At 39.8% G+C, this 12504-nt stretch overlaps 1 protein-coding gene across 1 annotated transcript in view; it reads right to left on the bottom strand.

The window, feature by feature from the left end:
- Positions 1 to 12504, bottom strand: part of COG5 (component of oligomeric golgi complex 5) — a 190640-nt gene that overhangs the window by 10047 nt on the left and 168089 nt on the right. Inside the window, exons 18-21 of the mRNA XM_026868004.1 lie at positions 11623 to 11860; positions 2581 to 2657; positions 1954 to 2080; positions 1332 to 1411 (exon numbers count right to left, since the gene is read on the bottom strand). Coding sequence (XP_026723805.1) covers positions 1332 to 1411; positions 1954 to 2080; positions 2581 to 2657; positions 11623 to 11860 — 522 coding nt within the window. The remainder of the gene's footprint in view (positions 1 to 1331; positions 1412 to 1953; positions 2081 to 2580; positions 2658 to 11622; positions 11861 to 12504) is intronic.

Below are 12504 nucleotides of genomic sequence, written 5' to 3'. Positions count from 1 at the left end.
ACTTTCCCTAACATGTCTGAAATTCAACATTGTCAGTTTTGCCAGTACTATCAGGACAGAAATTAAAATAAAAATATTGATAACTAAATTACATATACAGCTGTATCAGCCTTGTACCTACTACCCATTACCCTGTAATTCAAGGGGTCATGACTTGAGATTCAAGAAAACTTAGTTTTGTAGCCAAACTAGACTAACAACATGTATGATTTTCAAAAAATACTCTTTTAATATGCATATGAAGAGACACAGTTTGCATTTTAATATTCTGGAAATAAATCCTACTAACATCTACTGGTGATCAACTAGTATTTGCTTAATTGGTCCGAGCACTACATTGGACTATATGGTGCTATCAGCTTCAAGAACTGTAAATATTTATAGCAGACTCCTCTCGGCTGCTTTAAAAGTGCAGACAGATAATGGTTGATCTTCTCAAGCACAACCACTGCTGGCTGGCACTTAAAAGTCAAACAGTTTTTATGATTTCAGCAAAAGCTGGCAACATCAATGTGCAGAAGTTTAAGGACAGCACTGGCTCCCAGATCAAGCCTAGTGCAGCTATGTGTGACATGCCACTGGAGTGGGTGACACCAAGGTCAGGACAGGACACGGAGAAGATGGCTGGAAGACTTGAGGTGATAGGACCCAAATGACCATCTGAGCCTTGAACCCTGAGGATCCTCAGGCTGGCTCAGTCATGTTCATACAACACATCTGTTCTCTCTAACGAACTTGAAAATTCTGCTTGTTTTGAAAAACAAGACTATTCATAACTTTTCCTAACATTTTAAGATGTAAAGCAGTATTTAGCTATAAAGTCATCTACCCTAGGAAGATTTAAAAAATCTGACGTAATTATCACTTCCTAAAGATCCCAGGCTGATTTCCTGAAGACTAACATTACAGGGGTGTAACAAGGGTCTTCCATTTTTAAATTCCCACCTACATTTTCATTTCTGAAGCTTCCAAAGCTTCTCTTTCCTAATACAGGACAGCTGCAGCCTTGACTTTCCAACATTTGAGAGAGGCAGTTTTGCTAAAATAGAGTATTAATTTAAACCACCATTGTGCATCATTTCTTTCCTTTGCAAGAGGTTACGTGCTCCTTCCATAGGCACTTGAGGGTTTGGGTATGGGGGGTGGAGAAGTGTGTTCACTTTATATATTCTCCCATTTAGCAACTCATCCCATGAGTGGAGAGATGGTAACAGTATTTATGATACATCTCCTATAGCACATTTTTTTACTTTTCAAGACCAGTCCTGGTGTGCAGATAAGTTATTGCTCCATTATCATAAATGTTGAGAAGAAAGAAGCATGATTTTTACCGTATGAGAGCAAGCCTGTCTTTTTCAGATGGATGATCATCAAGCCACTGGGAGTAACGGGCAATGGACCACTCAGCCCTCTGACACAGAGAAACACAAACACCAATTATACATAAATGTGAAAAAAGAAACGCATCGATTTCAGAATTAGAGATGACATAAATGAAGATCACATGAGGCTCTCTTAATACTGCAGTGATGCAGAATGAGTTAAGGAATTAGAGTCAATTACAGAAGTAGTCCAATATGTTATTTGGGAGCTTAGAGGTGATCTCCTACATCAGCCCAGTTCTGACAGGGGTTTGAACTGAGATTTCCTGTATCTTACATGAGCAGGATCCAGGCAATTTGCAGTCTGGGATAAGACCTGCAATTTCTTCTATGAGCTGACAGACTACTAAAGAATTGAGAGTCTATTTAAAACCTGGTTATCATCTTCCTACTGTTAATTTATCAAAATATGAAGTCAATAACCATAACACCTTTGCTACAATAAAAACAAAAGCCACAAATCATATAAAGTATTACCTTGAATACTTTTAAACTAAAACAACTAGGGCAAACCATAATGTTCATTCCTCCTTAGGACATCTTGAAAGGAAAGACAGGTTGATATTATTACCTGGAAGGGTGATTTTAACTCTGGTGGTGCTCTTGTAAATAAGAACTGAAGAATAATGCTGAATGGAATAACCTCTCCCAGAGCTGGGCTACTGGCAATATGCTCACTGGTCTGGAACAGCAGTGGTCTGGAAAAATGTAGCAATATACTTGTGAAAGGAAGAAAAAGCAAAGCTTATGCATTAGAACAATGCCTATATGGTGGCAATATTGTGTTAGGACAGAATCATCTCATTTCTTTCCACTAGTCTGCATCTCAGGTTTTCAACACAGGTTCAGTTTGTAAAAATTTACAGGAGTTGCCTATTGTAATTACACAACACAAGACTGTAAATTTTATATTTCAGTGAAAACACTTAGGGTAACTATAGAACTCACTGTCATACAGAAGTTGCACTGAAAGCAACACAAAAAAGTGCAATTTGGCCAACATTTGCATGACAAAGATTGTTAAATCATAGTTATACTCTGCATGAAATTTAAAAGAACTTTAATCTATTTCTAATTTGCAGGTGGGTGTTGCCAAAAAAGCTCTCAGTTCAATCAGAACTAACACGAGGTAATAAATCAGTTTTGAAATATAGTTTGGTCATACTGCCAATTGCCATTTCCTGCAACTGCAACTCACCTGAATGACCTCAGCTGTCTGTAAGATTTTCCTAGGTCAGAGACTCGTCGACACAGCGGTGCTACTGCTAACTCCATCTACAAAACCAAACATTTTAATTTAGATTAGATCATCCCAAAATACAAAACTTGGTATTGAAGTAGCCTGCCTTTAAGCAATAATCTGATCTTGCAGATCAAGTCACTGACTTCTTGCTGGGGGCTGAATTTGAGACAAGAAGCTATCCCTTGTTTTCATACTGCACTGCCCAAGCCAAGACTTTTGCCTTATTCTTGGCAACACAGTAAGCATCCTATGACAACCAATAGTGATAGTCTATGGTTAAGAACAGAAGGGGTCTCATGAGCTCTTTGATACTGAAGCTTTGGGTCTCTTGCAGCAGGTTTATGTTGTTGGTGATGCGTGTCCTGAGGAAGCACTTATGTCAATGCCCAAAAAATCTGACTACATCCTGGGAAGAAAGCAAATCTAATCAGGTCTCCACAAACCACTCCTAACGCAGTAAAAATGAACACCCATTTCAGCTAGGCACCCTGTCCTTTAGCAAAGGACAAGGTTAAAATGATTCCTTCTTGAACACTCAGCCCCAAATTCTGGGTCACAAAACCTACACAGATTAGATAGAAGACAGCTAGGACCTATTGCCACAGGGTCATCAGTAATCACAGGCAAAAAAGCATCAGTAAGAGCATTATTTTTATTCTTACTTTCATACTGTTCAGTCTCTGAGTCACAGTGGCCATCTTTAAAAACAATTTAAAAACACCTTCTGGTTTTTAAGCACTGGAGTTCACCTGTGTTTTCAAACAAGAGCCAGGCTCCAGTTGGGTTTTCACATCATTCATGTGAGACTAAATTCTGTCACAGACTTTTCATTAACAGTGAGGACACAGAAGTGAGAAAGAACAATTTCAATTCCAGATCCCAGACTGAACATAAACATTACATGGATACTAACACAAATACCACCATTCAAAAAACTCCATAGGTAATTTTAGCCAAATATGGATTAAGTTTTTTATTTTTTGCATTCCTTTTTTGCAGTCAACAGAGGGATGCCAGCTTTGTTTTCCTTTTTTTTAAATCCCCAATTTGAAAGACTATTCAGACTTCGATTTCCACATAATGCACAATTAAACTAAGTTTCAAAGGACGAGAACTAAAATAAGTAACAAGATCAAAACTACCTTACAATGAGCTTCCCATTTAGGTAACACTGCTGAATGAGTTTCGAACTGTTTGTGATAAGACACTATTTACAGCAAAGTCTTAATACTATTATTCTTTCCAGCTGTAGGATTTCCTCAGACAGAGCTGGCTGCTGGGATGCCAGCTTCACCAAGAGCACGTAACTACGCTGAGGTTCCAGCATGAATTATGACACCATAGTTCATCTAAACCCAGAAGAAATTAAATTAGCAATTAATGCAAATCAAATCCATATACTTCAGGCAGCCATCTTAAAAAGCAGGTGGCAGGATGAGAGTCATCTCACCTACTTCTCAACATCTACAGGTTCTCTTTATACTCAGTGGAGAGAAACAGCCGCCCCTTGGGTGTGATGCATCTCTCCCTGAAGTAGACATCTTAAAATAGGTCAGGTGGGTCACACTGTAGGAGTATCCACCTACATGACACTCAGTCAGACAAGGCTGGGAAAGCCAGAGGGCCAAAACCAGGCACCTACCTCCTCTACAGACAGAAAGAGGAGGGCATCACTGAAGGGTGATGGGGAAAGCCCCACAGAGCTAGCATGCAGGGAGTAGAAAGCCACTCCCTGAGACTAGGAACCCTGGAGTACTTGCCTCACATCAAGCACTTCAGGCTGTCCAAAATCTGCATTTTTTATTCTGCAGAAACTCACAGAAGCAGAAAGCAAATAAAAATCCAGGAAGCAGAAATAAGACGTCTTCTGCTTTCAGATGAATGCTTCAGCCCTGGGTAACAGCCCCACTCCCTCCTGCCCGTTGCCCTTCTGCCCCCCAACTCTAGGCTATGAACTGCCCCTTCTCTACAGGTGTGGGGGATCCTTGCCCTGTCTCTCTGTAACCCTCACAGCCTGAGGGCTAGGTCACCACTCCCACATGCAGGCACAAAGGGTACCTGTTTCTTGGGCTGAAGAGCATGTACAACACAGTTTTGCAGTTCTGAGCAGGCATGCTATCCACCAGACAGTGCAAAAGGCAACAAATGGGAAGCCAGCATCCCCACACTTGAGGAGGAGCCACCAGCTGCTGTGCTGTGTACTGAATTTGTGAGCACAAGGGAGTGAGGTTGAGTGCACGCTCCCAGGGCAGACAGGTTCTTCCTGGGGATTTCTGCAGAGCAGTGCTCCAACTCCAAACTGCGATGAAGCCTAGAGCAAGTTCAGCACGTTGTTACCCCAGATCCCCCGGGACACTTCTGAGCACATATGGGAGCCAAGAGGCTGGTCTGCTGCACAGGATCAAGGGCAAGTAGCCAAAAAGAGGAGCTAATTAAGTAGGCTTTGCTGCATCATGATACAAAAACCCTACAGACCATGAAAAACAAATGGGAGCCAGACTCTGATTTCTCCAGAGCTTCTTTTCAGGCATCATTACTGGCTAGAGGCAGCTGGAAGTAGCTGATATCCTGCAGGAGCTGGTGTCACAGCTCTGGTGGGAGCTGTGGGCTTGTAGCTGTGAAGAACCAGGGAGAAGATAATTCTTTTAGGTGCTTTAGAGAATTTGCTAACAGGCAACAAACTGCTGGTCTGACTTGCGGAAACAGAGATGTGTGGATCAAACTGTACTCATGAGGGAAAAGAAATCCCAGTACAGCAAAATATAATTTTACTTAATAAGTTTTAAATGATTGTTTCACTCCTGAAACATAATATGATGTAATGAGACATAAGTGAAACTTTCTACAGCTTAACCAATTCCTTATTAAAACAAATTTAAATTATTTCTCTTGAACATACTTGGCAGTTTCCATAAATCAACATTTTTAATCTTAAACACTAAAGAATAAAATTTACTTTGGAAAATTCTATTACTTCATCTTCAACCTTTATTCACTGTAGGAAATTATTAGTATTGCTAGAAGTAGATAGATTTAATGGCAGCAGATGGTTGATTCGTGAAGTACTAGTTGCCAAAGAAAAAAATTGTTTTTAAGCTTTGTAGCATACTATACCATCTCAAATTGACTCATGAAGAGTGGGAATGAGTGAAAACTAATGTGGTAAAAATGTACATAAACCACAGAAACTTTTTTTTTTTTTAATTTACAACACTAGTCTGCTATGTGCTATAGCCCAATCTCTCCAACAAAAACTATACTTCGCATAATAACTAAAATTGTTTTCTTCACTTGAATTTTAGCTGTTTATCTGAGCCCAATGATGTAGTGAGATGCTACAGCATCTTTCTGCTGTTACATTAATTTCTGCAGGCCCACTGAGCAGGGTTTTATGTCTCTGCTGAGCATCATGCCAGCCAGCACTGCTGGCCTGGGAGCAAGTGCCGGGGAGGAATCATTCGGCTGGAACAGCTGCTGTTTTTAAGGTGCTGGAATTGGGCAGAGGACTGAGCATACATCACTTGTTGGTTTTGCTACCTGTCATCACCTGAAGCTGCATCAACTGTTGATTCATGCAGCGTGTTTATACTGTAGCAGCTTTTCCTATGATATACAGCTATAGTTTCCAAAGCATTTTGGTGAGCTTTTACAGGTTGGGTGATGGCTTTGGCTGTCTGCAAGACAGTATTTGTATCATGTGTGCAAGGGCATTACATATATGAAAGGGTAAGTACTGTTTTTTGTTTCTCTCTGAACTGCAAATTTGAAAATTCAGACATCCAGGTTAAACTCAGTGATAAATCAGGTGTTCAAGCAGTAGTTTGCAGCCACAGAGGCTTGATCAACTAACACAAAATAATCATCAACGCAGGATCCAAAAGAAGCAGTAGGAAGTGCACGTGCCTGCTGAAAAGGAAGGGGCAGCTAGAACAGAAGGCAGCCTAATGACTCTGCCTCATTTCTTCTAACTTTGTTCAAAAAAACCCATTGCTTTTCGATGATTTATTCATGTTATGTTGCTATGCTTTGCAGAACACCGTGGCAGACTCCTGCCCAACATATGCTTCTTCTCAATGATTCTTGCTCTCTAAGCCCAAAAAGGCTATATTATCTTTTCTTCTCATATGACCCTGCCATAGCCCATGGCTAGGTGGTCGATTATCTGTTGAACTATTCACTGGCTAGCTATATTGTAAAAAATACATCACATGGCTGGCTTCTCTAATTGGATTATGTTCAGCAACCCAAGGGTGAAGTTAATACGTAGTCTAGATACAGATAATGCATATATATTGAAGAGCGCTTTGAAAAACCCCATAGTGAAGTTATTGTTTAGTGCCTATTGTGATATTTTCAAGATCTCTCATTACTAAACAGCTGTTTTTTCAGCTGGAAAATCTTAACATTAAATTTTTAGCAATTACATTTCCTCCTGGCCAAGATGAATTCCCAGTTTTTAAATGTTAACTCAAATGCTTTTTTCTAGCCATTCACCGGGAGAGAAAGCTTTAACAAGCAAGGGAGCAGAAGAGCTCTGAACTATTATATGAAGGAAGCTGGCCTTGAAGGGTTGTAGAATTTGATTTCTCCCCCATGCAGCAATTCCAAAACAGTTCATGTTTAAGTAAATCCTTCAGCTGTAATACCTCCAAAATAACCACACCAGTAAATAATTTCCTCCTTCTAGTAAGACAGTTAGCATTGAACATTAAGTGCATTTTAGCTTTAGCAGTTTCTGTCCTTATGACTACAATGGTGAATACAGCAGGTGAATACAGCATCCTGCTTCTCTTACCCCTCCATAAAAAACTAGAAAGGAAAATTTTAGGAAAAATTATAAAAAGCATTTTTACACTTTTATCACTTTGATGAAACAAGCAAATCTGTCTCATTTTTAAAAACCCAAATGACTAATATTCTTGCTTTTTTAATGCTACATATTGCATCAAGAAAGCAGATTCTGACCATAGGCTAACCAGCAGATAGAAACATTTCTTCTGCACTAGCATTTAGCATTGTCAGCTTCTACAGTAAAGACATTTTTCTAGGAAAGTTCGATAAAACCAAAACACAGTAATATAGTGATAAAGACTTGAAGAGTTGGTGGCAGTGTTAACTATACCCCATCAAATCTCTTTGAACACAATACTGAACAATGCCAAAAAACCCAAGTATTTAAATCACACGAAGTAAGAAATATATGAAGGTATATATAAAATAGTAATAATTCAAAGAGGACATATAAAAATAGTTCACTTGACAAGGCTGAAAATAATCAGTCATGACATGAGATGGGGTTCTTGGCACAGACAGTGGCTCCAAACATACATCTGCACTATGAAAAGAACAGAAATCATGTCATGCCTTCATAACATGAAGAATAAAGATTAGTCTTTGCAATTTCTAGACTAGTTTATTTCAGTGCAGCTGTGATTCGTATTTGCTATTAATAAACAGCTATTTTCTTATATCAGCTTACAAACTTTATGTAGCAGACTACTAATTTCCATCCTAAATATTACTGTAGATTCCTTATTTCTTCTAAATAAATTTCTCAACTGATCGTGCTTATATTTCATTCTTTGCTGCACTGTCCAGCACTTCCATCAGGTTTTAGGAAGGCCTGAACTACAAGCCACCAATCCTAAAGTGTGCCTAAGTGTAAGTACTGTAACAACTGAATACCAAGCAAGTTAAAAGGTCCTCTGGAGAAGAACTGGTACTCCCCAGTAACACAGAAGTTGAACAACCATCAGGGCTTGCTGGCTTTCTTGCCTCCAGGAGAACATTTTTTTTCAGTCTGACTAGTACTGAATTAAAAACTGAAATTTGGTATTACATTCATGAATACTGAGTTATGGTCACCTTAAAAATACAAAGCCAAATGAAAACAAACTGATCCAAGAATTTATAGGAGTGAACTGAAAAGTAATCTTGTGCAATTGTCTGTGTAAAAACTGAGAGCTTGAAAAGAGGTGAATTCAGCCTATAGACTGGAAATATTTCAAACAGCGAGTCCCAGGGAACAGCACAGTATGTGATAATAACCTTGCAGCACTGCAGACATTTTTTAGGGCTTAAAATGTTTCTGTGTTCCTGTAAGCACTGATCTTCATGAAGTCATATTAGTGATATTCAGGCATATTTCAAGTCTATCATACCTCTGTTTACAGCTGCCACACTAGCACACACCTAGTCTTACTGCTGGAATAGCTGTAATGCACAAAATAGCAAAATGCAGTACTGGAAACAGGGTAAAACAGAGAATTCAACAGTATTATAGCAATAATTCCTAACTGTAGCTGAGTCTTACTCAGGAAAATTGGTTGGTTTGCACCTCATCGAACCCAGTTCTGAATGAAGAGAACTTGAAGCCTCAGTTTTCCCCTTTCTGTGTAGGCACCTGTTGTTTTGAGGCAACTTATCAGTAAAACGTGTTTCCGGTGCAAAAATTTTCAAATCTGACTCTCAGCCAAAGCTATTCTGCGGAGTATAAGGCAGCTGTAACTCTGAGTGCCCTGAAGTAAATGAGCACAAACACATGAGATGCTCAAAATCTGATGCAACCCAAGATTATTTGACTTAGTGCATGCAAGTTTATAATAGGACCTCAAATTAACCACAGCTTCTGGCCAGACTTCTGCCCAGGTCCTTTTGCTTGCAAGTAACCCCAAACCACCAAAAGGGGTTTTAGATTTCAAAAGCCTGTTTTAAGCAGGAACATGTAACCCTTTTTGAGTACAGAAAATTCAAAATGACTCTACAAGACACAGCACAATTAAGAACAGTTTATAAACAAATCTCCTCCTACACACACAGTGTCTTTCCAGGCAGGTCCTTTCCTTTGAGTTTGGCTTTAGTCCAACAATGCAGTGCCTTTCTGGGACTCAAAAAAAAAAACCAACCCAAAACCTGCACACAACACTTATGGCAATTTGGAAAAGTTTATCCTTCCCATCAAGCCAGCAACCCAGCTAAATACCTGCTCCCTGCTCTCCTCAGCCCAAAGCAGCAGCAACCTCCCTTACTCTTTGGAGGAATCAAGTCTTTTCCTCAACAAAGCCATGTGCCACAGCAACAGGAGTATGGGAGTATGGAAGTAAAACGAGTCCTGCTCAGGATTACAGCCACATTTCAGCGAACGCAATCCAGGACTCCTGGCTGGGTCAGAGAAACTACAACCTCCCCAGTGGGGCTACCAGGAGCAGATGTCATGGGCACATGCCCAAAACCCACCATGTTTTTGGGAGGGACAGACACACCCTAGAAAACATGGATATAAGGCAGCTTCCACATACAAAATGTTTCAGTCCTTTTTCTGTTATCCCAAGCAACAGGATATAGTGTCCAGGTCATTCTGGACACTACAGCCCCTGTGCAGCCTGGGACTCCCTAAGGAGCTCTGCACAGAGATGCTCAAAGGCACAGAGTAAGCACTGAGGTGGCTGTGTGGGACTGACTAGACCTAAACAGTTCTTGTCTTAAGCCCATTTTTTAACAAGCCAAAAACACAGTGCAGTGTGAAGATGAGAAAAAAACAAAGCAGATGCCAGTTGCAGCAACAGTTGAAGGCAGGAGACAAGAATGCATTCAAAACTCATTTTTTTTCTTCCACTGTATGAAAAAAGAGAAATCAGAATATTTATCTTCACATAGTTGTCTGTTCACCAGTTATACTCAGCACAGCGGGGAAGAACATGCAAATCCCCCTACACTCAGATGAAAACATACCTTAATTTTTCACTTAAAAGGCAGTCCATGTCAGAATGAGAGAAGTGTTTAAAAAAGACAAATGAGTGATTTTTAAAAAATTATTATTACAACAGGTGCTTAGACCAGATGCTTTTTACTGTAGAATCAGGTGAAGAACTTTCCCAAATTTATAAACCTTACTTTCACACTGCAGCATAAAGTACAAAAACTATCTATATTCCTTCCAGAGGAGGAGTCGCGTCCTTTTTCTTCTCCAATTTTATGCCACTGTCTCCAAAACAGAGAAGGGAATGGAAACTTCTCACTGAAAGCAATTTAAAACCTCCCCTTATCTTCCGTGGTTAAAGGCTGCTTTGCCACTATTGAGTAATAAATAAAAGAACTCTACTCAGGAGTATGTAACTCACAGGCAAATGATACAAAGCAGCCACAAGTAGGAGTGGAAGTGGCAGTGATTCCTCCCTCCCTGCCTTTCTCTTCTACCTCAGTTACGTACCAGCCAAAAGTAGCACTCAGTATGTAGACAGCTGGTGCTAACTCCCTTTTCCACTTGGATAATAATAACCAGGACCCTCAGACCAATCTAGTGGATGCTTGTGCTCTTTGGCAAGTTAAGAACACAGTATTAATACTGACAAATTACATTTGAATATAGCAGATAATGCAGACAGGTAGTGGATATTAATTTGGCAATTTGTTTTGTGCTTTACTCCAGTATAAGAGCTAGGTAAAGCCGAGAGGCAGATAAGTCAATCAGGTCATGAAGAGAATCCCAAAAGAAAACTTCCCTTCCATTACCAAAAGGGCAGTTCTTCCACAGGATATTGGTATTTCTCTAGCTCATCTCCTACACTGCAAGGCAGCTGAATTAGCGATTAACCATTGTGGGCACTGTGATATATAAAGTGATGAAGAAAGCAACACACCATCCCATTAGAAGAGAGAGAAAGAATGAAGTGAATGAATGGCGGCAAACGATGGACATACCAAAGAGGTCAGACAAGCAGGATAAAATGCCAAGACACAGCTGAATTTAAACGCAACAGTCACTTCATAGGAAGCTGTCAGACCTCCCTGAACGTGCCTTACATTGACAAGGGATCTTCAACTACTTAGTGGATGCATTTCTCAGGATAGAGTATCTCATCAGAAAAAATGTTCAGAACCGGAACGCACCAATCTCTACAACTGCCTGTTTATACTTTGATGGGGAAAAAAGTATTGATACTTTTTAGTGAACACAGTGAAGTAACAGTAAAAAGCAGAAATCAGTATTAAGAGTACCTGTGCAAAATCCGCCGCAAGCCGCATCTTCCCACCTTCACCTAGGGGCCTTATTAGACTGGCATTGCGAATGAAAAGTTCAATTGCTCTTTGAGCCATGGCTTCAGTGTTATCAAAGACAAAATCAAAACACTCAAAATGTCTGAAGTAGTCACTCATGACTCTTGCTATAAAACCCTGTAGTTCTTTCATGTACAGAGAACAAGGGACATCTGGTTTTCCTGAGCTGGATAATGATCTGGAAAAAAAAAAAAAAAAGAAAAGAAAAAAGAAATGGGGACAGCTAAATTCATCTTTAAAACACAACCAAAAACTATTGGATTCTTTTTAATTCTTTTCCTACCCCACGAAGTCATGGCATGAATTATAGAGTCTCATTTCTACTCAGAATAAAGAGCATGTAGCTGTCTCTGAAACGATAGTCAAAAAATATCTCTTTATCAGCCATTCCTATCCTAACAAGATAAAGGAAATCACCCAACTCCTATCCAACTTGCAGAGCCTCTACCAGTTTGGAGCCCAAACCTCAAATCCAGCCCCTAAATTTAAATGTCCCAGTTGTTGATTTGAAACTTTAATAATGGATCAGAAAATACAAGCACATGTCACACGGTTACTAGTTTAGTCTAGCCCAAACCTGTTCTCTGTATAGAATGTTTCCTAGATTCTTCCAAACCCAGGAACATAAAGTCAATCTAATTATCACAGAAGCAGCACAGAAGCTACAGGACACAGAAATCAGTCACCTTCCTCTTTATTTGAATCCTAGTCAGACAAAAGAGCTCTTCTAAACTTGGAAACCTGAGCATACAGGCTATCTAACAAAACTTAAGCCTTTGGCTGGAATCAGTTTATTCACCTAGAGAGGTATTTTGCTAGTGG

Source organism: Athene cunicularia, assembly GCF_003259725.1.
Source record: "Athene cunicularia isolate RWA chromosome 1 unlocalized genomic scaffold, athCun1 chr1_part2, whole genome shotgun sequence".
NCBI lineage: Eukaryota > Metazoa > Chordata > Aves > Strigiformes > Strigidae > Athene > Athene cunicularia.
This window is presented reverse-complemented; position numbering and strand designations above follow the sequence as displayed.